Below are 25,325 nucleotides of genomic sequence, written 5' to 3'. Positions count from 1 at the left end.
GTACACTATAGTCAATCAATATTCTAGGCATTTTAATTCTTAGTACAATGTAATTGCTAACTAAATATAAGAGACTTCAGCAAAACGAATTGTCAATTAATTTACTAAAAACTAAAATATCTACATTTTAGACTTCATATCTCCAAATCATTAAAAAAATACAACCTGATTAACAATGCTGATACCAGTTTCTTACTTGTAGGTACAAGCAAAAACTCTAACTAAAGAAATTAAAATGAATCATAGTGTGTAATCTTTGTGATCACCAGGGGAGATGGATGGGAAGCTACAAAGCACTGGAAATGGTTCAGTAACCTTCAAATTCTGCCCAGATTTTTCGTCAATATGATGATTTCCGCCGCGTGAGCCAATGATAGATGTAAGAGCAACAGCCAATGCAGATTGAAACTTCGGGTCTGATGTTATTGCTTTTGTTGCAGCTGCAATTGTATCTTGTGGTAGTAAAGTTTGTGCAGACGCCGCACTTTTAATATTGTTTTGTAGATAAGACTGGGAATGGATATCTTGGTTCTTGTGATAGGTTTGGTTATTTCCGTTACTCCAAGACATGGGAAGAAGGTGATTAGATTCAAAGGAACTGAAATTGAGAATATTCGTGGACAAATTATTATTATTATTATTATTATTATATCGCGAGTGATAATTATTACTACTCGCGATTGTTCTGTGATGTTGGCCGGGAAATGAGGAAGGGGACGAGTTTGATGTTAAATCGAGAGTGATTGTAGGGTACTGAGAAATGGATGAATTTGGAAGGTTATAAAATGGGTTTGGTTTTGAGTTATCAGATAGGTAATAGTTGAGCGCGGTGGTTGTGGCAGAGGTTGTGGGGCCTGATCCGGAGCTGGATGAACTGGATAATAGCATGGAAGCGGCTGCTGAAGTGGTGAAAGCCATTGATGTGGCTGAATGAGGAAGTGGATGGTTATGTGTTCCTTCATATGTTGTGATCAAGATAGACATATCCTGAATGCATCTTTGAACCTGAAAAAAGAACAAGATTTTTTAAATTAAGACGCATTCTGATTATTCATGAATTACTTTATTTTATTTCAAAAAATGACTTTTCATCGTATCAAACACAAATGATTATATTACAATACCTGTTTTCTTACGGGGCAATTTGGTGCTACCGTGCAACGATAGTAAGCTCTAGGACATGGGTTCCCTTTTGCAATTTTTTGTCCATATTTTCTCCATTGACATCCATCGTTCATCTGATGATCAGAAAATAAAACATAAAGTTTATTACTAACACAATATATTGCTTATGTTCAATGTTTTTTTAAACTAGTTAAAAAAGGAAAGAACGTCACATAAATTATTAACTATCCTTACCGTTGGGGTGTCACATCTAACTCTGACAGAAACCTTTGCTCTTTTAGTAGGGTTTTGTTGCACCATATCCTCTTCTTCATTCCTCATCGTCTTAAGAACTTTGTGAGGTGGCCAAGTTTGATCAGCTCCTTTTTCGTCGTCCTTAACATCTCCTAAACTATTCTCTGGACTGAGATTTGATGGTGAAGATTTCGTAGACGATTGAAACTTGCAATCCAATGCTAGGGTTAGGTTATCTTCTTCCTTCTCATCATTCTCTTTTTTGCTCAAAATTAATTTGGATAACTCTTTTTTTGTGTCACTTGAAGTCCTTCCTAGGCTAAGGGACACAAGTTCAGCTTCGTCATGTTTAACATTATTAGGTTTTTCAGTATCTCTTTGAGCAACTTCGTGGAATTGCATCTGAAGGTTCCGATAATCCTTCATAATTCTATCTAAGTGTTTCTTTAGCCTTTGATTTTCTTCCCTTACTTCTTCCATATCGGCTTTCGCTGATTCCAGCTGATCGTCCTACAAATATTAGGCAAAAATAAAAATCAGATGAATTATTTTTTATATACGCGAAATGAGAATTTGATTTAAAGATCATGAGTTAACTAGCACACAATCATCATAATATAATAAATAGAGAAAAAAACATAAGAATTTAATGAAGTTCGGTCAAACGTAGTCCTCGGGGCAGTAATAGCAACATAAGTTCTCAACTATGAATAAGAAAAATTGTACTGGCTTGAACCTCGTTAAATTCTTGTATTATTTTTTCTTTTCTATTTTCTTTGATTATTGGATTGTGTGTTAGCTAGTTAATAACCCACAATCTTCGAAAAATGAACAATTAGGATAAACGTGTTTTTTTTGTGATTATTAGTCTTAACATAGAGATAAAATAATCACGTGGTAAATTATAAGGAAAAGCAATTATATATACAACAAAAATACATCCAATGTTTCTATTCACTTGTCAAATATTTTCTAATTTGATTTCTCTTTTTATTTATTATTTTTGACAAATTAAGGAAGGACAATTATTGTTCCTACTATATACCTTTAATTTATTAACATTGAGTTAATATCTTTAAAAAATATAGTGAATAAATATATTTAAAATCTTATCAATTAATATGAATAAAATGATATAATTGTTATATTAATAAGTTTATCAAGTCAAATTTTGACAGAGAAAGTACTTAGGTTATATCCAAAAGTCAAAATAGGTCGGTTGTGATCATGAGTAAAGGATGACTATGCCCTAGCTACTTTAATTGGTGTGGTCAAAGATTTTGAAATTGAAGACTGAAAATTAATATTTGACAACTCTGCCGCGGTAAGTATGACTTTAAATGTTCCTGACAAAAACATTTTTGGTTTGACTTATCCTACATGTGATTTGGATCCTCCAATTACCTTACGTTTCACATTTTCATCAACTCCCCACATTCTATCGTTTCAACGTTCTCATGACAATTACTTCTTCGGTGTAACGTGCATTATCGATTTTACATATTTTTTAAGAAATTATAAATAAAAGAGAAATTCTACTATATCACTATTTGAATATAATAAATACAATATCCTGAAAAATTTAATAGGAAAATAACTATAATTAATGATAAGAGTAAATTAGAAACTAAGTGTACAATTATCCATTGATTTCATAAAGTAGACAAGTCTTGTTGGACATCTCAAAATAGTATAGTGGACAACTATTGTGGGACAGAGGGAGTAGTATATATTAACATGTCTTGATGCGGAAGGCATCAATCTTCTATAATTCCTAAGAAGTAGATTTAAGATTCGATATTTATGAGTTTTTATAATTAGCTAGCTATCTCAAGTTAATATTCGTCTTTTTCATGATTATTTCAATTACGTCAATACAATAAAATATAGAGCAGTTCACAATCAAATACGTGAATTTCTTAGTATATATGCAAAAACTATTAGGTTTTAACGAACTCATCATATGCTTGTACTCTAGATCATCTTCCTATGCTTCCATATTATATGAAGATTTTGCACTAATAGTTAAATTTTAAAGAGATCTGGCTGGATATAATTAATTACCCTTTAACTAATTACCCTCCTGCAAGCTATTTATAACTAACTAGTGTTATAAAATTTAACAAGTCACACAAATTACATAGAAACTAATCATTCATAAGTCAAATATCATGAACAGATCAAACTTAAGAAAATCGATAAGATTCAAGGAGATAATTATACCTCTTTGTCCCCGGGGAGATCCTTTTGCTGAGAGGACTTCGAATTATCCTCCTCATTATGTACTGATTTTCTTTCCTTTCCAACCTGAATTGAAGCATAATAGATCATCTTGTGAGATCTAATAGGATGTTAACTGATTTAATTTAGAGCACTAAGCTTATTTTAATCTCGCCTTTTAAGTTTTATAAATTATACATCATCTGTTTTACACTATCAGGTCATTCAAAAGATACTTTATATATATAGTTAGTTAGTGTTTTGAATCTTTTCCAATTGACGTCTAGGTATCAAGTGATAGACCTGTTTGAAGTTGTTTCCAATTCTCATGCAAAATATAGATTTAAATTCTATATATATCCCTGAAATTTTATCTTTTCCCTTTCGAGCTAGCATTTAATAGTTTCAACATAATTTCAGAACCATGCAAACATTTTTTCTATAACTCATAAATGTACTATATATGCACTAGTAATTCTATATTCATTGTCTTGTTGAAATCATCAAAATCCAAATCACAAATAGCAAAATATCTAGAGAATTATTGAATGAAATTAAATGATTACCTTAAGATCATTAATATCTTCAACAAAACCTTCCTCACCAGCTTTAATCTTAATGTCCTGTTTGACTACACCTCCATGAATTGATTTTCTGAAAACAGCCTCCATATGCATACACAAACTTATATCTTTTCTCTTCTCTATTTTCTGTGAGTACTTCTACCTTTAGCTATATCTGAAAAAGCAATTTTATGGTCTCATTTATAAGGCTAAGCCAACAGTATTTGACTTGTCCAAAATAATTAAATTTCAAACACCACAGACAAAACAAAAAAATGTCAATGGCCCAGTTGCACACAACTTAGGAATATACGCATATTTAATTAGTTTTTTCTTTTCTAATATAGGAAAAACATTTTTAAAATGGTTGAAGAAGAAATCTTCAACGTTTTTAAGTTTTTAATAATTTATATAAATGATAGAAAGAGGATTTTACTCCGTAAGGGTTGGGTCACCGATCCATACCGTGTTTGGGCTGCTAATTGCAACAGCTAATAATAATAATATTGTTGAAGGGAAGTCACATGGCCAGTCAAACAGGTTATATTAGCCATTATAGGAATTTGTCTTTCATAAGTTATAATTAAACGTAGATAGTACCTTTTGGGTCAATTGCCAGTAATTGATGAGTCCACTTTTGGATCTTTCAACAGGCAAATCTGACTTACAATCTATGGTGCCCGCTAATCTTATCTCTATTTTTATGGGGTAGAATCCAGATTGTTTTGGTACGATAGACTCTTGGGTAAAAAAAAGAAAGAATTCGAAGTACGATAGAAAAAAGAAACTAAGTATGTGATTTCTGTTGGGTTTTAAAGGTGTGAACAGGAAATGAAGAGTTGTGACTCTCCTGAAGAGTTGTGACTATGTCGAAGGGTTGTGTCCTTTCTAAAGGGTTGTGACTGTTTGAAATGTTATGCCTTTTCCAAAGTGTTGTGACCTTTCTGAAAGGTTGTCTTCTTTCCAAAGGGTTGTGGCCTTTACCCTTTGTTGGCTATAAATAGAGAGGTTTTCTCTTATTTTTTCTGGATCGAATTCTTCCCTTCTTTTGCATACATTTCTTACAAAATAAAATCGATCGATCGTGTCTGTGTGTGTGATTCGTTGCTGTCATGTTGAGTTCATTGAAATTATCGAAGTTTGAGGTACCGCTACTTCTTTAATGGTTAATCCGTTTTATCTTGGAGGAATTAATCTGCAACCTCAGGTACTTGAGGGGATTAAATTTCTTAAGGACACACAGTGGGTTCTGTGGACTCGGATAGTTCTTTGTATTTTCTTTTCATCTTTTATTATTTCTAGTTTGCTAATCTGAATACAGGAGATAACAAGCTTAAGAAATTTAATGTTGGTATTTTCTGTGGTAAGGAAATTACTTCTATTTTCTGTGTTCTTTTTATTGGGGAAAGAACAAGATGAAAAAGAGAATTATTTTATCATATGATAAAAAGATTTGGGATGAATTAGTACTACTTTAGTATGTTCGAGTATATTTTTTGTAGTAAGTTTTCCTTGGATGGGTAAGATTATTATTATTTTCTTCCCAAGTGCATTCAAGCATTGCACCCCTTCAATTTTCTTTTCAATGAGAAAAGGTATTTTGTGCACAAAGGCTAAGATGAACACTTTAATTTTTTCCCTATATTCTTGGTTTTATATAACTATGAGAAGAAGTAAATGAACAGATGTTGTCTCCTAACAATATTTGAACATGAGTTTAGTTTCTTGTTGAAATTAAATGTCTTCTTGAGGAAAATAGGAATAGGATGGAAACTGAGAAAAGAAAAAAAATCAGCACTTAAAGTGACTTGCATGAAATTATTGCTGACAGATAGAATATGATTCAATGAGAGTAAAAATCAGGTTCTATCTTTATTTTCCTTGATTATTATTTTCTTTTTCTATCCTTTATAAGTTATGAAATTTATTTCATAAATGTTAGGATAGATGATCATTATGTGATGATCTTAGAATATATCTTTATTATTAATAATATGTATTCTGTTTAGGGGAGAAAAATAAAACTTTTGTAGTTTTCTACTCCATGTGAAATTTGATTGTGTTTGATTTTTGGAGATTTTTTTTTACTCCTTTGGTTTGAAGAATATAAGAACTTCACGAACAAATCAGATTCTGCATTGGTTTGAAGAATATAGAAACTTCACCAATTTGTTAAATACTCTGTTTGAATGAATATTCTGACTTGAAGGGTACAAAATCTTCGTCAAGAATATTAAGGCTAAATGATTGAAAAAGATAAAATCGTCATTGTTAGCTCGAAACAGTGTTGTATTTGAGGTTTCTGGAGATTAAAACCTTTTTGGTTTACTACTCTGTCTGAATGTGAAATTGATTCGAAGAATATTAAAACTTCATCAGAATTCAAGGTTCATTCGATTAACGATTAGAAGAATATAAAACTTCATCGTTAAACTAGAAACAAGTTGTATAAAGATTGAATCTCTATTGTTAGTATTTTAAATACTAAGTGGTTTGTCTAGTTGTGACAGAAAAGGGGAAAAAAACACTAGTGACATAAAATTAGTGATTTTTGTGCCTGCAATGGGTATTTATATGGATTAAATCTCCAAAAGAAGGCTTCGTGTTGCCTATATGTATTTTGATGGTATACAATATGAAAGAATGGGAAAAAATATGTGGAAAATAATTTCAAATATTTGAAAAATATTTTTGAGAACATATTTAAAATGTGGGGGTTCTTTACTTATGATAAAGACAAAATTAGACTTACTATCTAATTTAAATTTAAAAGTACAAGATATGAAATTTAATGACATTCTTGTATTATGTAAGACCCACAAAATTCTTCGAGTATATTTGATATTGTGGTCGTTGAGTCTCTCTTTACTAGTATATGATATGACTAGTATAAAACCACAACATCATATTACTCGTTCAAAAGAATTGTATTCTTTGATGAAAAAGTGTCACTTAAAATATTGAGATTTTTCATAAAAAGATATGTCTATTTGTATAGACATGAACATTGGTGAAAAATGATATGTTATGTTTGTGCTGTAAAACAAACATTTGGGTCATATTGCCCTTATTGGACCGAAGAGACTATGATCATGGGTAATGCTATAACAAATTGAATGTTATGGAAAGGTCCTTCTGAAAAGGACATATGGCAAGGTGTTGACTCTAAAACAATGTCGAGAAAGTTATAAAAAGTAAAGAACAAAATATTTGTGGGAAAATGTTACCTCACAGTAGGTTTTTTCAAACTTAGTATTTCTGTTTGTTCTTACTTGCTTGAATCAAATTGTTTGTGATATCAATGCTTAGGTTATGTCAATTACAAAACCTTGCAAAAACTGATCAACTTAGAAGTTTTGCCTAACTTCTAGTACAATAAATCAAAATGTCAAGTATGTGTTGTTGAAAGGAATTTTAATACCTTAGAATTCATTTACACTAACATTTGTGATATGAAGTCAACACCATCTCATGGTGGGAAAAAGTGTTTCATAAATTTTATTGACAATTGCACTAGATATTGTTATGTTATTGCTGAATGGTAAGGATAAAGCAATAGAAACATATTGGCAATATAAAACTGAAGTTGAAAAATCAGTTGGATAAAAAGATTGTCATGATTAGAAGTGGTAGATGTGGAGAATATGAATCTTCTTTTTGCAGAAATATATTTGGAAAATGGAATCATCCATTAAATTACTGCACATTCTCACCTCAATCTAATGAAATTGTTGACAGGAAAAAACCGAACTTTGAAGGAAATGTTGAATGTCCTATTTATAAGTTCAGGTTTACCAAAAAATTTGTGGGGGGTGCTATCATTATAGCAAAAAGAGAACAACAAAAAAAATAAAAAATTTGTCTGTTTAGAAAGAGAGTAACAAAAAGTTTTGTTTGTTAGTAAAGGGAGTAACAAATAATAATAAAAAAAACATTTGTTTGTTAAGAAAGGGAGCAATAAAAAGTTGTGTTTGTTCAGTCTTTGTTGTATCCTGATAGAGAATTGTTTGTTGTGATCAAACAATTTCCAATACAGTCTATTTCATATGAGAAATGGAAATGAGGGAACTATTTCCAAACGGGTCAAAATAGGACCTAAGACTTTGGATTGTATGTTCATTGGATATGCTACAAATAGTAAAGCATGTTGATTTATGGTTCATAAGTCCGAACTGTCGGATAGTCAAGTGAAGGGTCTAAACGACCTTGGAAAGAACCAAAGGAGAATGTACTTAATAAAGAGATTCGAAGGCGTAGTAAAATGTCAATGGACAAATTACTTCCTACGAGTTTGATTTTGTAACATTTCTTCTTGAAAATGAGTCTCATATATTCTAAAAGTTATGTCCTTTGTGGACTCATTCTTTTTGTAGAAAAGTTTGTCAATAGTAAGATAGATTCAATCTTGAGCAACCATACTTGAGAGTTGGTATATCTTCCTCGAGGAAATAAACTTTTGGATTCAAAGTGGATCTACAAAAGGAAAAGAAAGAGGTTATGCATTTTCCAAAGTGTTGTGACCTTTCTGAAAGGTTGTCTTCTTTCCAAAGGGTTGTGACCTTTACCCTTTGTTGGCTATAAATAGAGAGGTTTTCTCTCATTTTTCTGGATCGAATTCTTCCCTTCTTTTGCATACATTTCTTACAAAATAAAATCGATCGATTGTGTCTGTGTGTGTGATTCGTTGCTGTCATTTTGAGTTCGTTGAAATTATCAAAGTTTGAGGTACCGCTACTTCTTTAATGGTTAATCCGTTTTATCTTGGGAGGAATTAATTTGCAACCTCGGGTACTTGAGGGGATTAAATTTCTTAAGGACACACAGTGGGTTCTGTGGACTCGGATAATTCTTTGTGTTTTTCTTTTCATCTTTTATTATTTCTGGTTTGCTAATTCGAATACAGGAGATAGCAATTTCTAAATACTATTACAATTACGAGAAATGGAGAGGATCGCTAGTCCCCTACCTCACCCACATGAAGTTGTGTGACAACACTTGGCTACTTAACATTCTACACTATATCCTTGACCTCTGTATCTTCTTATCTACAATCATGTCTTCTGTAAGCTGAAGTTGTGTCATTTTTTCTCTAATCACCTCCTCCTAGTGTTGCTTTCCTTATCTTGTCCAGGCCACCACATAGGCCACTCTCAATTTTTTCCGTGTTTGTTTCTAGTGGTCATATCACCCAGTACACATATCCATCAGAGCATGCCTCATCTCCTTTACATTCATCTTTTGAAAGTCGGCATTCTTGATTGACCAACGCTCTGGCCTAACAAAGTTGGTTGAACTATCAGTAGGACTTACCTTTAAGCCTTGACGACACATTGGGTCATCTATTTAATTAAAACCTCACACGTGTCATTATATTATTTTTTTCAAATAACGGGCATTTTTAATCTGAAAATTAATATTAAGGGCAACTGAGTTATATATATAAAATAGGTGCAAGGGAGACATTGTAAACATGAAAATTGAAAATCAACATTAATGATGATTAGTGTTTAGGTGAAATTAAGGAGGGCAGATTAAAATATTTTCTAATTATAAGTTAGTGACATTTGTTGAATAAAATTGAATACATGACCTTTTCTACAATAACATTCAACTAATTAAGCCATCCGTATAAGACTCCGATCCTATGTGCTCCCTAAACTGATAATGAATAGTATTCGTTGATTCAAAGTGATTTGTAATTCTTCCTTGATAGCGCTTTATCAAAAATTGTTCATCTAATAATTAAAGGGGGATATGGAATGGAATCACCTTTGTTAAATATTGTTTTTTCCTTAGAAGCAAATTCAAATATAATCGAACTTCAATTCAAATATCAGATCTAGAATCTCAAACGTCTCATGGGAAAAAAATATATGATGTAGCGTGTGTAATTAATTATGTATTCAAGTCTAACTTAAGGTAATTTATTAACTTGCTTAATTCAGACGTGCAGGTTGACAATCCAATTACTTTAATAGTAAAATTCTGTTAGTGCACACCCTAACTAGATTGATGATCATTTTAATTATTAATACTTCTCAATGACATTATATTATATATGCGAAAATTAGTAAAATTAATCAACTTGTAGTTATCCAATATAATGACAGGAAAGAGTCTTGAGTCTTATATTGTATATTGAACAACTACTAAAAAAAGAGAGTAAAGAATTAGCAATGAGAGTTTAGTCGTGGATTATAAAAAAGGTTTACATTAGATATATGTTATTTAACGATAAATCAATGATGATTTTTTAATTTCTATTTTTTCTTATAGTTATATAAAATGTTTACTGAGCTGTGTGAAGGACGCGTACGACTCGTCTGGCTGCTGCAACTACCTAACTCTTTAATCTTTATATAATAATATAAATATAACATACTCCTATCAGTTTTACAATCAATATATGCTTTTTTAATTAAATGTCACGTGAATATGTGCTTCATTTCAACGTCTTTGTCAAATTCAACAGGGAAGAGTACCACTTGCTAAGCGCGTCAAAATTAGTCCATAAAATTATGATCGTTTGATATTTTTTAGCTTTGAATTGGATAATGATTTATTTATTTTAACTAATTCAATTTAGCTAGTTTAAAAATTAAATTGATATATAATTTATATTAACCCATGAATTTTTTTGTCAAAATATATTTAAGATGGCATTTTTTTCTTTATATAAAAGTAAAAAAAATAAAAATTAAATACGTAAACAAATTACAAAAAAAAAAGAATTTAAAATTTAGTTGTTTACACTGACATTTTACGTGCGTCAGCTCAAGTAACTTTTTGGCGAATCATTACATTTAAACAGGTTATTAACTCGATTCATTATTACCCGTCAAAATTTAATCCAACTTGCTGATTTAACACCATGTCCTTCCTATAAGGGAGGATTAGATATGAACATGGGGTCTTTTGACCTTGCACTTTTTAAATTTTGCAGCTGCTTGAATGACTTTTCTTGCTTTTAGACCATGAAATATTTATTATAAAGTCAGCATATTAACCACCCTCTCTATTATTTCCCATCCTCAAATAGGTCTTGAGATCGAGGTTAAGCTCTATGTATTGTTAAAGAAAAATAAAAATTAACGAGATAAATTTTATAGCTATACATTAAAATTCATATATAATTTTATTTAATAATGAATACGTAAAAAATCATGTTAGTTTCAATTAATTTAGCAACAAATTAGCGATAAAATTCATGACTAATTTCAATTTATTTTGTAGTGATCTTCGTTCCTTCTATTTATTGCCTTTTTGTTCACAATTTGTAGAGATAATTAAGAACTAGATTTTGTGGGTCATATATAGACTATAGGACATGCATTTTGATTTCTGTATATGTTTCCACACCTAATATATAGCTAGGTTAGAGGCACATACGTATTAATAAGATGTAATGGTATATAAATATACCTATTGTTTGTGTCCAAGTTACGAATTTATCTGAATCTAGCAATTTTATGTTGTTCACAAAATAAATATAAATAATATAAATGGTATAAATTGTAATAAAATCATGAACTCAAACTTGTAAAATACAAATTTTGAATTTATTTATTTTTTTCGACAGAAAGAAGTAATGGTGGATCCTCCTTTGACTTAATTGAGGAAGGAGTTGTTATGCCTAACATATAGGCAACAGTTATGCCTTGACATGTTATTAATTAATTATCATATGGTCAATGACCTTTCAATATCTTATATAGTTATATTACTGTATTATTGGGATAATTTTTTTTTATTAAATAAGTTGTTTCATCATGCAGATATTTTATTTTATTTATTCAGAAACATGATCCAAGAACTAACAAATTTAAATATATTATAATACAGTTTAGGACTTTGTTACAAACCAGTCATATAAGCAAATTAAAATAGGAGCCAGCGGCATGTAATATATTATGAAGGAGTTGACCATCAACTAAATAAATTCGATAATCCAATAATCATATGCGAATTTGAGCTCTCTAATTTCAAAATCTTTAAAGCGTTTTTACATTGAACCTATTATATTGTTATAATTATGGAGTCCGAATTTACTACTTATTTGTTATAATTTTAGTAAAGTTATATGCGTTCCGTATTAAAAAGGTCTTTTATCTAGATTTTCATTTTCTTGATAGTCTCATTTGCATCTTTTGACATAAAGTTAGAGGTGTGCCCTCTAGAGATAAGAACATCGTTGAGGCATCTTCAAGCTACAAATGAGATATTCAAAGAAGTGAAATCCTAGATAAAAGACTATTAGGCTTCTATAGGCCGCCAAGCATTCTTTAAGACGATTTAAGAGAGAAGTGCACGGATGATCGATTTAAGCTATAAGATTTTGCAAATTTAATAGATTTTTCCTTGTCAATAATCCTACAATTTGCGTAGGTCAGACTATTTTTGAATAGTGTGAAAGAGTCAACGATCATCAACAAATTCTCAAAAGTCCAAATTATTTATTCCTCGTGCCAGCTAATTAAAAACTAGCCAATCAAGATAGAAGCTGATCAGATTTATGTAATACAATATTTACAATTTGGACTTGAGTGGTACCAGGTCAAAATTATTATATATCCTCAATATATATATATTAAAAAGAATAGTTGGATACGACTTTGCTTTGCATTTCAATTTCACATTCAAATAAATATCGGCGTGAATATATATATATATATCTAAATAGTTGACCACCAAGCCATGTTAATGTAATTTAAGCATACTTTCATTCTGTTTATGTAGGTTGGTTATGTTATCTCCTGTATTCATGTTAGTAAAGATGAAATAGATAAAAAAAATAAAATATTTGAGTCCACAAAATTTATGATGTATTTTTAAGAAATTTAATCCCCTCATATATTCGAGGTTGCAGATTAATTCCTCCCAAGATAAAACGGATTGACTATTAAAGAAGTAGCGGTACCTCAAATTTCAATAATTTCAGCGAACTCAAAAAACAGCAATGAGAGCACACACAGACTCAGTCGATCAACAATTTGATTTGTAAGAAAATGTATGCAGAAGAGAGAAAATTTCCAGTGTTTGAAAAATGAGAGAAATCTCTTTATTTATAGCGACAAGAGTGTGAACGCATCCATTACGCAAATTAATTCCGTTAATTTATTATACTTAATTCATTCTTTTTTTAAAAAATAAAATAATAATTAATGAGATCGATTAAATAAATTTTGCCTAAAAAAATATTAATCAATTGTCGAAGCCGAGGGCGAGCGACGACGAAAGCGTGAGGACACTTTCTACTTAACCCTTTAAGAGCTAAAAGAAGCGTTTCCTAACATTATGACAATCCTTTTCCTTTCTTCTATCGATATGAGAGAAATGACTTTTCATTTTCAAAGACTTTCATTTAAAATAAATTTTCATTTTCTCTGCAAATTGGTTCCCCACATTTTCCAATTTCTCATTCATCTTTATTTCTCATTCATATACTTTGCTAAAACCCAACAAGTTTGGTCATTATATTTATTCAATCATAGTTGTAGTATCGTCCATCACTTCGCGCATAGCAAAATCTTACTACATTGGGCTACCTTTTTCGTCATTCCATTAATTTTATTTTTATCGAAAAATAGTCCAAATTAAAGACCCTCTGATCTACTGGCTACCTCTTGTAATCTTAACATTTCTTATGGTTAAAAATATATATATTAAACTAGCTAGCTTATTTAATTTTTATTTTCTTGTGATAAATTATATTTTGAATGATAAAAAGAAATTATAATATCCCAGGACGGTGCTTTAATTTGTGATATTGATTATTTGTGCTAGTTTTTACAACACAAACAAAACTTAGAGAAATATGATAACTACTAAAAAAACATTGCCCTCACTGGTTCGTCCGTATTTTTTTCGTAGCTAACAAGAATCTATTGCTAATTCGTCGCTCAACAGGATAAGTGACGAATTTTACTATTTAGCAACAAAATTTATCCGTTGCTAAATTCAGTTTTTTAGAAGCGACGCTATATTGCAATTGTAGAGTTTGCTGAAGTACTACAATTTCTGTATCGTCTCGGATAATTGTGAGAGGATTAAATTCTTAAGGAATGTTATATTATACTTGGGTTTGAACACAAGGATAAGTAATGTATTGAAATGTTATATACTTCAGGCATACGACGGGTCTGAAGTTGGGACTATCTAGTACCTATTGTTTGTTTTGGTTAATATGTTGAGCTGGGGGCTCCTTTATTCCAATGTGAAATCTGTACAAACTAGCCCAAAAGAAAACTGTTGGTTTGTTAGCATTTTAATATTAATATTTTAATATATTAATTTGCTTTATTTGGAGTTACAAGAATGATGAATGTTTCAGCAGTTAATGGGCACTTATCGTTGTCGTTGGTAGTCATTTGTGACTAATTACTCACTTTGGTTAATCACTGTGCATATGTATTATTGCCACTATTTGGTGGTTACAGAAAGGTCCATTGGAGGTTACTTGCTGGACACAAGAAAAACGTTCCAGAGAACGTTGGTTCAACAATTTTGGCCAACATCTTCAATGTGAATGTTACCCCTCACTTTATTTCATTCTTTAATCCTCCATTATACCTTGTAACTCCTAAGGCCATTATCTTCACTATTTACTACACTATTTATCTTTCTATTCATTGCTAGGAAGACTTCTTCTAGTATAAATAGTGGTGGTCTTCATTTGGTTTGAGACACACAACACACAAGAAAATATAGAGTGCATAAAGTTAGTCAAAAAGAGAGTTCTTATTAGTTGAAGGGAGGTGTTCTTTTTGTGGAGCTTTGGACTCAACTCTTGTCCAGAGTTGTTGAGTTATATATTGTGATTAGGCTGTTGTATTCTGGAGGGGACAAGTCAAGAAGGACTACTACTGGACTGGTGAAAACATTTGCTGCAGTGGGCTTGAATCTCCTTAAAGAGAGCGAGATATCTGCACTTCAGCCTGAAGAGATTTATTTCTTCATTTTTATTTTCAACTATAGTATTTTCTTACATTTTCGAAAACAAAATGTTGCTTTTCAAATGAAAATGGTAATGGTGAGGGAGAGGTGAGGTGGTTGAAGAATCTACAAAGAGAATGGTGGATGGTGATGATTGTGGCAGCGGCGAAATGGTGATGGTGCTGGAAGGAGTTATGGAGGAAGAAAGGAGAAGAAAAAGATTTTTAAAAATGGCCAAATATACTTCTCACGCTCTGCATATGTGTTGCACACTTTCCATGTCATGTCAGCAAAAAATGTTTAATAGGTATTCAATTTAAATAATGTAAATATTCAATAGGAATATGCTATACTTGAGGTGTCTAAATGAAATCTGCGAATAACTTTAAGTGGCGCTGGATGACTTAAGCCTTTTAATTATTATTATTTTGTGTCAAATAGATATAAATTTGTTAAGATTTAAGTGTTCAATGGGTACAAGGCTTTATTCATGTGTGTAAGTGAAAAATGTAGACAACTTTAAAAGGCCGCATATGACTTAAGCCTTGATGTAATGTAGTCATCTGTAGTCAACCATCGATGAAAGATAAAAACAGAAAAGAGCTTTAACGTTTATTTTTACTGAAATGGTTATTTTCTTAAGTATGATAGCTAAATATTAAATAGTGACCCAAAATCTGGCCAGCCCACATCATTTGTATGTAACCAGCCCATGGTTACACTTAGCAAGTCCATTCATTTGTGGGCCTTCTAGTTGGAAATGATCCAAATCGAGTTATCCATTGGGCCAAAGTGAACACAAATTCAATTTTAGAACAACCTTACAAATCAAAATTCATATTTCATAATTCATAGTTTGAAAATATTTGTAAGTATAATCGGAATAACTTTCACAGTGACATACGTAGAATTTTTAGTAAACGATGTGTTGCACATGTCATGCGCCACACCAACAGGCCAAGATTAGTTATTTGTTCATGTATTGTCATTTATTTTAATAATAATCATGTTTTGTATAAATAAAGAATTCTGAGGAAGCAGTGTCGGCTGACACCTCTTGCCTCTTGGTATAAGGTGGATCCGCCCCTGGACTTCCATATACATATAAATGAAGTTTATTCACATATAACTAAATCCACTTTGTATAAGGTGGGTCCTCCCCTGGACTTCCATATACATATAAATGAAGTTTATTCACATATAACTAAATCCACACAAAGGCACATATGATATGATTAAATTTCAGCCATTTTTTCCCTAAACTGAACAGACCAATTGGAATACAAGATATTTTGGCTATTAATTGGAAGAGTTATAAATAAGGAAAGTTACATATTTGGTTGGCCGGCCAAAATAATTACATTCGCCTAGCCAACTATATATAAAAAGATACACTATTTGTATCAAAATTGTATATTATGTGTATATCATACAATAATATACAAAAAAAAATATACATTTGCTAGGGTCTTTAATCTACAGTTTGATTGTAGGACCGTCATATGTTCCTCCTAACACAACAAACTGCTCATCTTTTCGTTCTTCAAGCCATGCATATGATCTTGTCTCATCTTCCTTCATCTTCATTTCTTTATTACCATCTGCATACAGTTCCATTCACAAATTAATATAACTATATAAGTAAAAATCAATTTATAGAAGTAGTATTTATTCGACAAAATATATTATTTCATACCGGAAAAACTTATGTGATCATACGAGTAATGTTGATAATATGTACAATGACGGCCTTCAGGTTCAGAGTATGGTGGTCCTAAAACATCAAGTAGGATACATGGTGTTAGGGCCTTGAAGCAATGCATATTTCCTCCTGATTCTGGAAATAGGACTGAAGATTTGCATGGTGCAGTGAAGTCTGCGTCAACATATACTTTTGCCAGCCTCATCCTTTTTTCTTGTTGCCCGCGATCTATAAAGAACATACTTTTAAATTTATTGTTTTAAACATGTCATGTGACAAACAAAATGGGAAAAAGACGGATCAGGCTTATACATATATAGTACAACTAGCTAGCTATAATAAATGGTAATATTAAAGCAACTAACTAATTTGATACATAATTAACTTTTTAGTCCTTATAGTGTAAACATTATTTATACTATATAAATATCGACGCATGCTCTATTCATTAGTGTCAATTATGCACTAAGTCCACCTTCAATTGTCATGTTGCATTTTTCGAAAGTTAATTTGACTAATTTCAAAAGTTAATTTAGTTTACATTAATTCAATATTTTAAACAAAAACTTTAGATATTTAAAAACTATACTAAAAGTACTATAAATTGCAATTTTTTGTATATCAATATGATGAAAAAGTACATTGTAAAATGTTAATCAAAGTTCTTATAGTTTGACTCTAAAAAAGAAAACCATGACAATTAAATGTGGACGGAGGGAGTAGTAAATTACTTAATTATCAAGTTAATTAATTCTATATATATGAAATTAAAGATTTTTCTTACAATGATTAGCCTGGTGGTCATGATTGTGCACCCAATCATATGACGTGGCGTGCATGGTTCCTGCTAGAAGCTTGCTGAACACAGTCATGCCAGGATGATTATGAAGAGGAATTACTCCTGAAGGTGGCAAACAGAAGATCCCAATCTACACTTGACAAAATGAGTTCAAACTAATTAATTAAATTTCTTCCACAACACCAACAAACGTTTTTTTATTAATTTAATTAAAATAGCTTGAAGGATAAAAGAATACACCTAAAATATCTCAATTTTTTGAGTTTCATACCTGAACAAGCTCATGTGTGCGAGTATATATATATCCTACCTGAACTATCACGGAATATTTATTGATACAGTACCTCTCAACTATCAATAGTTCACTTTTCCAACCTGAAATATAAATGGTGATATTTCATGTAGGGAAAGGGAACAAACTGATAATTGAGGTGTGCGTTTCGATAAATAATTGGTAATAATTTAGGTAAAAATAGTAAAACATATGATAATTAGGATAGGAAACTCAAAAAATTCGAATACTTTAGATGAATTTTTAACCTTTCGAACTCTTTAAAATTAGTACCGAAAATTTGTTGCATTCGTGGATCTTAATGTAGGTAACAAGAGGAGCTTCCACTGTTCCAGGAGGATTTGTACTCGAAAATTCCAAGCTTGGTGTTGTAAACTTGAAATCTTTTGGTACCAGACTATCTGACATACGTTATATAATAATAATACAAAGTTATGTATAATTAGGCAAATATAACAAACTTTCGTCACTACTTAAGGTTATCTGTTGTATCATACAACGTCTTGCATTTGCATTATGTTATACATACTCTTTCACTAATGGCTTATGAATTAATTTCATAAAGTTATAAATTAAATCATTCAAATATATGATTACATCTCGAAAAGTAATAAATAAAAAAAACGAGAAGGAAATATAATGAAGAGGTAATTGAGAGATTAAAATTGAATTAGTACTAGAATATTTTTACTTTATAAAGTTCGATATTGAAATAATAAGACTTATCTCCCATTATATATTTTAAAATAAATATATCATGAGTAAGCAATTTAGTAGAGATGTATACAAACCGACACAATCTGGCGTTAGGATAAAGTTTATTTAGGTGTAACAAGCTTCATTAGCTCATTAATTAATTAATTAAGCCTCGTAGTGACATTTGAAAATTTTGAAAGAGAGTACGTACGTCGTCAATAAATAGAGGAAATTACTGGCTCCTAAATTCCAAACACTTGTAATAAATCATTCACTTGGTAAAATGTCACATCAATATCCAATTAAAATAAATAAAGAGACCAAGACAAGGAAAAGAAAAAGAGTAAACAAAGTAGATAGATTCAAAACTTAAACTTCGAGATCTGAAAGTGGAATTATGGAAATGTATATTTAACTTATCCAGACTTTTTTTGTCATGTTAATATTCATTGAGTTTAAACTTCGAAATACAAATTAAGATGAATAATTGCAATATTAAGAGGTTGATTAAACTTTTTATTTATCTTTATTTTGATTTTTTGAAGTGAAAATCCTGACTACAATCATAAATAAGTAAAATTAGATATTTGATTTTTTGAAGTGAAAATCGTGACTACAATCATAAATAAGTAAAATTAGACATAGATACATAATGTTGAAATCTTTAAACTTTTTATGTATGGTTATTTTAAAATTTTTCGAAGTGAAAATCCTGACTACGCACCACGAACGAGTAAAATTAGACATAGATACATACCTAATAAGGAGGTTAGTCGTTGGATGTCATGAGGAGGAGGAACATAGCCAGCCTTACCATTTGCAAATATTTGCTTGCAAGTATCATACAACTTTTGAACCATATTCTCCCTTGAACTCTTTCTCTTTTCAGATTCCATCTTTTTCTTCTTCTTCTTCTTCGATATATTAGAAGAATTATGTCCTGATACACTTTTTTTACTTAGCAAAATCCTCCCAATATTCATGCAGGAAAATTAATTAGCACACAGAGAGAACTCAACAAAATTAAATTTGAGAACTAGTCTTCCAATTTACTTCAAATTAATTAATCTTGATGGGCATCGATCTGTATATATTTGGGGGCTGGTGAAGATAGGTACGTAGTAGCCAGGTGGTGGGGATGTTGTTTGATAGCTGTAAAACTACGAGGATTTTATAGTGAAAAGTATTATTTCTTTCGTCATAATTAATATGACACGGTTCGATTTAACATAAAAAATAATAAAAATTATCTATAGACGGATCAGGCTATATATACATGTATATTAAGAAAAAACAATATTTTAAAATTAAGTTTTTTTACTATAGAATATAAAGAATAATATTTTTTTTAAACCGATTAAAAAGAAAAATATATTGGGAGAGATAGATTTATTTTTACGTTATTACTCAACTAATTGTGGAAGTCAAAGGTTACTAAAACCAGGGGCCATGCAAAACCATTACTATGTGCTACAAGAGAGAGCAGACAGTGGATTTTTATCAATTTGGAATGCTCTCTCCAATTATTCTACGACACTAGTTTTAACGGCTTACGCACACCATTGTGACAAAAAATGACGTAATGATATACGTATTGTTCGAGAAATTCATCTAAAGCCAACCCTTTAATTGTAACGCTTATCTTCTAAAAAAAAACTTTGTTCATTTTGAAAAGAATAATCTAATTGACTTTATACGAAGTTTGAAAAATAAAGTGTTGTGACTTTAAGCTTTTAATCTTGTAATCTTAAATATATCAGGTGAAAGACTGAAATGAAAGAATTATATTTTAATCAAACATGCTTTTAACAAAAATGATTTGAAAGTGTATTTTAATTTTAAATTGTATTTCAATTTTGTCGGTTGAGATGTTGGAATATGTTCAGCAATTCTCATATTCACACATACTATTTAACTTTATTACGTAGTATTTAATTTGGGTTATTCTTGTATAATCATTACTCCAAGTGAAAAATGAGTTTTTTGATGCTTAAAATTCAATTGTACTGTATCCACTTGTGTATTTCTTTGAATTAATATCAGACCTTATGGCCATAACCATAGTCCATACTCCATAGGCATATTATTCGTTAATTCAGTTTATTTTTCCAATCTCCCGTGTGAGTCGTGCTTTTTTCAAATGTCATAGACGGATTATTATGTACATATAAATGTGAATGCGTTTACATTTGTATTCTTGTGTTCATATTATTAAATAAAAATCTGCCAACTACTATCACTTATCTTTGTTGGCAAATTTGTCAGATCTTACAAAGCATTAATTTTTATGAAACTTCCAAGTAATGAATCTTACTAAGGTCTTAGACATTTTCACTCCCAAAAATAGCCCAATGCCCCAATTCCATTTAAAGTCAATAGTATTGCAATAATAAAAAAAAATAACTTGTATATACAATGTAATTTTTGTTGTCCCTTTCAATAGCCTAGCTCCCCCCATGCTTACAGTTTTGCCAGGGTTGCTCTATTTGCACCTGTACTTGGATCAAAAACCATGGTTTTGGTTGCCTTTGCAACAGTTTTCTGATCTTAGTACTCTCTTCCTCAGACTAAATGCTGATATTTGGAAAATAGAAAATTAATACTGAAGGATATAATATTAAGTATACACCATGCCTCTCTTTCAAAGACATATAGTGATGAGATTGAGGCGTAGCTATCAAATTATCAGTATTATAGTTTCCAACTGAGTAATCATGCATAAGATAATATCTGCTGACATTAGTCGATAAATACAAATCAGATTTTCCCCCAAAAATCCAGATTTAAACTATTACAAGTTGACTTCCATAGCAAAAAATTTCTTCATCATTACTGCTCTTTGTGCAATCAGCCAAATCATAGGGGAGGGGAAAGGAAAAGGAAATGTCCAAAAAACCAGATACGTGGATTTGGCGTTGCATCAAAAGCCTTCTGTAAGCGCAAAAACTCTGCCTGCCAATGGCGGAGGTATTGCAGAAATAGCCTCCTGAATAACCTGATAAGTGATTTTTTTTTTTTGTTAGAATGGTATAAAAGCAATGAAACAAGATGGTCCTAGAATTAGATCCTTTCTGTACTGGGGGGAAGATCGATTAATTGGTAAACCTTAAGAACATGAAATGGTAGGAAGCCGCACTTTCCTAACACACATTCCTACCACAAATGATGATAGGATTCCAAAATGCTGTACGGAAGTACTAATGTTGTAAAAATTACTAAATTGCATGTTATTAATTGGTTTTTGGGAGAATGAAAAGAGACCACAAGTGGATAGTTACGACCAACATAGTGAAGACAGACATAAGAAATTAAACACGGTTGAATTCCATTTCTATCCTATATACCAACTTTCCACAAACCAAAATAGTAGAGAGAGAGTAAAAATTTGAGAGTATGTCAGCCGTGAACGAGAAAATATTGCTGGACTTCTTAGGGAAGCTCAACCAGAGTAGTTTCTAGAAGTTCTGAATCTAGGACACTTGGTTAGATTTGGTGACAGCTTGGTGTGTGCATCAAGAGAGAGAGAGAGAATCAAACTTACATCCAACTGATAGCGGGCCGAAAAGTGGATTAAAAGGATGGCTTTGTTCTGAAACATGTCTGCGAAATTGATAATCTGGTAGGATGTCATCAACGCATAAAGAAAAGTATATCAGACTTCCAATAATTTTATAACGCATTCAGGATTTATTTTTCTATCTTCCAGTAAAATCTTGAGGTTAATCAAAAGTGATTATCAGGAATTAATGCAAAAAGAATCACCTCAGACAGATGAGTATGTCCATATTCTCTTGCATTATCTGCTGTTGTTTTGTCCTCCACATAAGTGCTCTGGAGAAGAATCACAAAGAAGAACTTAAATCTCTGTAACCAGTAATGTTGAAAAGGCAAATTGAACTAAAGATCTTCCCACTGCCAATTCTACTGTACCAGCTATGATGTTATTTGCATAGGAGTACGTGAACACAAGTAACGATGCTCTCCGAGCATAAGTTATTAGTAAGAGATTAATATGCTAATTAGTTAATCCAATTGTGTCGTCGTTAATCCAATTGTTGATATAGTTGGATTATACAAAAATGCATAGGAGACCTTCTAAAAATTAACTCAGCAAAGTGTCATAAGTTGAAGATGACACGATAGGCAGTAAGAGTGTGAAAAATCAAACAGTGGTCCTCAAGGCCTTATGTTATGCTCCTTGGAGTGTTTGCTAAAATTTAAGAAAGATACTGGAGTCATTAGATGTCCAGATAGTATATATTAGATATAGACCAGAAGTAGAAGAGCCACATAAATCTCATACTGAAAATATTCTTTCAAGGAAGGAAAAAATGGCTATAATGAGTCGTGGAATTTGAGCGTCATGTTTCAGGCGAGGTACATTTTTGGCAGGTGATGAAGACAGGGAATTTACCTCCATTATGAGGATTTTTGCCCTCAAAACATCAACATTTTTGGGATCCTTAATGAAGTCTGACATTGTATCTCCTGTAAATGCAATTTCAGGTGCTGTTGAAGTGTTCGTGATCTGTTAAAACCAAAGAATCTTTGTCATACTGATACTGTGATACATAAGATATGCAGGAAGCTTATTGCAGATGCACTCTTGTGCAAGATTATATACCAAAAAAGGCTGCACAGGTGCAGGGTGCACCTGTGTCAAAAAGAAATTGCTCAATGTAAAAGCACCCCTTGGGTTGGAATTTAAACCAACCTTAATAAACAAATGCAATCAGATAAATTCCTAACCAACTATGATATCATGACAGACCTCCACACCTGATAACTTTAACTTCTTAATCTCATCTCCTGGAAGGCCAACATATTCTTGCTTAAGCTTCTGCTTGATTGAATATACTATATAACCCTACACCATAAAAATCAGGTGATTAAAACGTCAAATAGACAACAGTAATATAAGAAGAGATCAAAATGCACAGGTCATAACATCCGACTGTAGCAGCTGCTTTCTCTCGTAGAAATAACAAAGCATATTTTTTGGTTCGAATCCACTTAATACCGGCAAAAAAGAAGCATGGGCAGGGAAAATAAGCAATTGAAACTCAGAGCATTAAGGAAAGCACTCAACCTGGCTAGGAATGACATGATAAGTCTTAAATGCTCTAACTTTAAGATCCTTCCTCAAGTAAAATTCTTCTCCTGTGTATGCACAAACACATATTCACTTAAATTGTGAAATTAGAACTAACTCCAACTTTGTAATAACTAATTAGGAGCGCTATATAAACAATACAAATAGATTTTTACCCACATCCAACCCAATCAAAGTATGGTTCAGTTCTGAGTGATCCATAGCTCGGTGAGCTTCAAAAAGCTTCTCAACACTTTCTTTGATTACTTTTGGTACAATAATAGTAGGAGGCCTCATTCTGTAAAGGGAACGAGTCGCAACATACATAGGCAGTCCTCCTATGTGGTCCATGTGGCCATGAGAGATGAAAAGGAACTGCTGAGAGATGGCACGCTGAGGACACTTGCCAATATCAAAGGCTAAGTTAAGCGAGGGAACTATTATGCACGTCTCATGACCTGCTATTGATATCCCTTCTAGCGAGTATCCTTCTATCTGCAAGCCCCTTTCCCTCTTCTGGCTACTGTTACCCCTCCGATTTGAGTTGATCGATTCAGAATCTTTTGTTGTTTTATCCTCCATTTTGCGTAACACTGATGGACTTCAACTCTGGAAGAGATTAGAACAGAGGGGAGGATAAAACAAGACTTTAGAAGGACACTAAAGACTTCTTTTTTTATTTAATGATGTAAGTAAAATGTAAATTTTAGTAATGAAACCCATTCAGTACCAAACTAGTACAGAAATACTACAGAGTAGAGGAATCCTTTATATCTATAAGGATTCCAGAAATCCAAAAATAGCATCAGTGTCATTCGAAAACTCAGCATTTCACAACACTTTTAGGACACTATACACTTTCTAACACTGAATATTTTTCATAGACAAAAATTTACTTCTACAGAATATGTGAGATATTAACTATCAAGTTGTCGAATACACTCATCTTAACTCAAAGGTCCATGAGGGTAGATTAACTTGGATTTAAGAGGCATTTGAGATCAAATAAATATTAGGATGACTAGAAATTAAACCTGGAATTTATTTAATCAGAATTATTTGGTAAATGACTTAAATTCAACATTTCCACCCATGCCACTAATACAATGATGAATAGACTCGATTTTTTTTTTTACTTCCTTAAACTATGCGTCAAGTCAAAACCAGAGTGTGAACAATTATACAAACTTCAGCATTTGTTTAATACAATTCTACACATAAAAAATGAATTACTTGTGATTCTCATCATTAAGCTCAATTGAATATTACTCCTAGGTTCCTACCAATTTACAAGAACAAAAAAATCATGGAATATCAAACTGCTTGAATAAATAGAATCTACATTAGTCATTAGAAAGAGGTGAGGGCAGAGCCTTACAGTAACAATGACGAGGGACGAAGGAGAAGCTTTATATGTAAGTTGGTTGCCGCTTTGAGGTGTTTTTCCGGTAAGGATTTCCCAGTGAGAGTATGGGACTAGGGCAGAGGTCTCTGTTGCGGAGGAAGAAGCCGGGTTTGGGTTTTTGAGGGGGTGGATTTGAATAAAATTACTAAACTGATACCTTATGTTTGAGGTAGGTTTAAGATAGTTCCTTAAATATATTTTTGAACTGTTTTGGTCCTTTACGTTTTTTTAGGCACTTTACTTTCAAGCACATTTAGCTTATAAA

The 25,325-nt window shown here is 31.6% G+C and overlaps 3 protein-coding genes across 3 annotated transcripts; all 3 read right to left on the bottom strand.

Moving 5' to 3' along the window:
- Nucleotides 1-43: 43 nt before the first annotated feature.
- On the bottom strand, nucleotides 44-4,298 carry LOC102583045 (probable WRKY transcription factor 61). Its single transcript, XM_006344321.2, has 5 exons — nucleotides 4,146-4,298; nucleotides 3,583-3,666; nucleotides 1,360-1,869; nucleotides 1,125-1,238; nucleotides 44-1,005 (listed from the first exon to the last, which is right to left on the bottom strand). The coding sequence occupies exons 1-5, from the start codon at nucleotides 4,254-4,256 to the stop codon at nucleotides 241-243; spliced, it is 1,584 nt and encodes a 527-aa protein (XP_006344383.1). The 5' UTR covers nucleotides 4,257-4,298; the 3' UTR covers nucleotides 44-240.
- A 12,006-nt stretch (nucleotides 4,299-16,304) lies between these two features.
- LOC102582713 (plant cysteine oxidase 2-like) lies at nucleotides 16,305-19,773 on the bottom strand. Its single transcript, XM_006344320.2, has 5 exons — nucleotides 19,321-19,773; nucleotides 18,141-18,268; nucleotides 17,561-17,705; nucleotides 16,771-17,004; nucleotides 16,305-16,675 (listed from the first exon to the last, which is right to left on the bottom strand). The coding sequence occupies exons 1-5, from the start codon at nucleotides 19,544-19,546 to the stop codon at nucleotides 16,551-16,553; spliced, it is 858 nt and encodes a 285-aa protein (XP_006344382.1). The 5' UTR covers nucleotides 19,547-19,773; the 3' UTR covers nucleotides 16,305-16,550.
- Nucleotides 19,774-21,257: 1,484 nt separating this feature from the next.
- LOC102582365 (nuclear ribonuclease Z-like) lies at nucleotides 21,258-25,205 on the bottom strand. Its single transcript, XM_006344319.2, has 8 exons — nucleotides 25,034-25,205; nucleotides 23,832-24,264; nucleotides 23,653-23,723; nucleotides 23,335-23,430; nucleotides 22,978-23,091; nucleotides 22,326-22,394; nucleotides 22,105-22,179; nucleotides 21,258-21,558 (listed from the first exon to the last, which is right to left on the bottom strand). The coding sequence occupies exons 2-8, from the start codon at nucleotides 24,235-24,237 to the stop codon at nucleotides 21,484-21,486; spliced, it is 906 nt and encodes a 301-aa protein (XP_006344381.1). The 5' UTR covers nucleotides 24,238-24,264; nucleotides 25,034-25,205; the 3' UTR covers nucleotides 21,258-21,483.
- Nucleotides 25,206-25,325: the final 120 nt, after the last annotated feature.

The sequence above is a fragment of the Solanum tuberosum genome, unplaced genomic scaffold, assembly GCF_000226075.1.
Source record: "Solanum tuberosum cultivar DM 1-3 516 R44 unplaced genomic scaffold, SolTub_3.0 scf00055, whole genome shotgun sequence".
Taxonomy (NCBI): Eukaryota; Viridiplantae; Streptophyta; class Magnoliopsida; order Solanales; family Solanaceae; genus Solanum; species Solanum tuberosum.
Note: the sequence above shows the minus strand (reverse complement) of the source record. Positions and strands in the feature narration are given on the sequence as shown.

Excerpts from the sequence above, each read along its gene's own strand:
- LOC102582713 (XM_006344320.2), bottom strand. The coding sequence starts at position 19,546 with ATGAATATTGGGAGGATTTTGCTAAGTAAAAAAAGTGTATCAGGACAT. Across the intron at positions 17,706-18,140 it reads ACGAATGCAACAAATTTTCG|ATTGGGATCTTCTGTTTGCC; the intron begins GTACTAATTTTA and ends TGTCAAGTGTAG. Across the intron at positions 17,005-17,560 it reads TGACCACCAGGCTAATCATT|ATCGCGGGCAACAAGAAAAA; the intron begins GTAAGAAAAATC and ends TGTTCTTTATAG.
- LOC102583045 (XM_006344321.2), bottom strand. The coding sequence starts at position 4,256 with ATGCATATGGAGGCTGTTTTCAGAAAATCAATTCATGGAGGTGTAGTC. Across the intron at positions 1,239-1,359 it reads TTAGATGTGACACCCCAACG|ATGAACGATGGATGTCAATG; the intron begins GTAAGGATAGTT and ends TCTGATCATCAG. Across the intron at positions 1,006-1,124 it reads ATTGCCCCGTAAGAAAACAG|GTTCAAAGATGCATTCAGGA; the intron begins GTATTGTAATAT and ends TTCTTTTTTCAG.
- LOC102582365 (XM_006344319.2), bottom strand. The coding sequence starts at position 24,237 with ATGGAGGATAAAACAACAAAAGATTCTGAATCGATCAACTCAAATCGG. Across the intron at positions 22,395-22,977 it reads CAAAAATCCTCATAATGGAG|AGCACTTATGTGGAGGACAA; the intron begins GTAAATTCCCTG and ends ATTCTTCTCCAG. Across the intron at positions 22,180-22,325 it reads GACATACTCATCTGTCTGAG|ATTATCAATTTCGCAGACAT; the intron begins GTGATTCTTTTT and ends ACATCCTACCAG.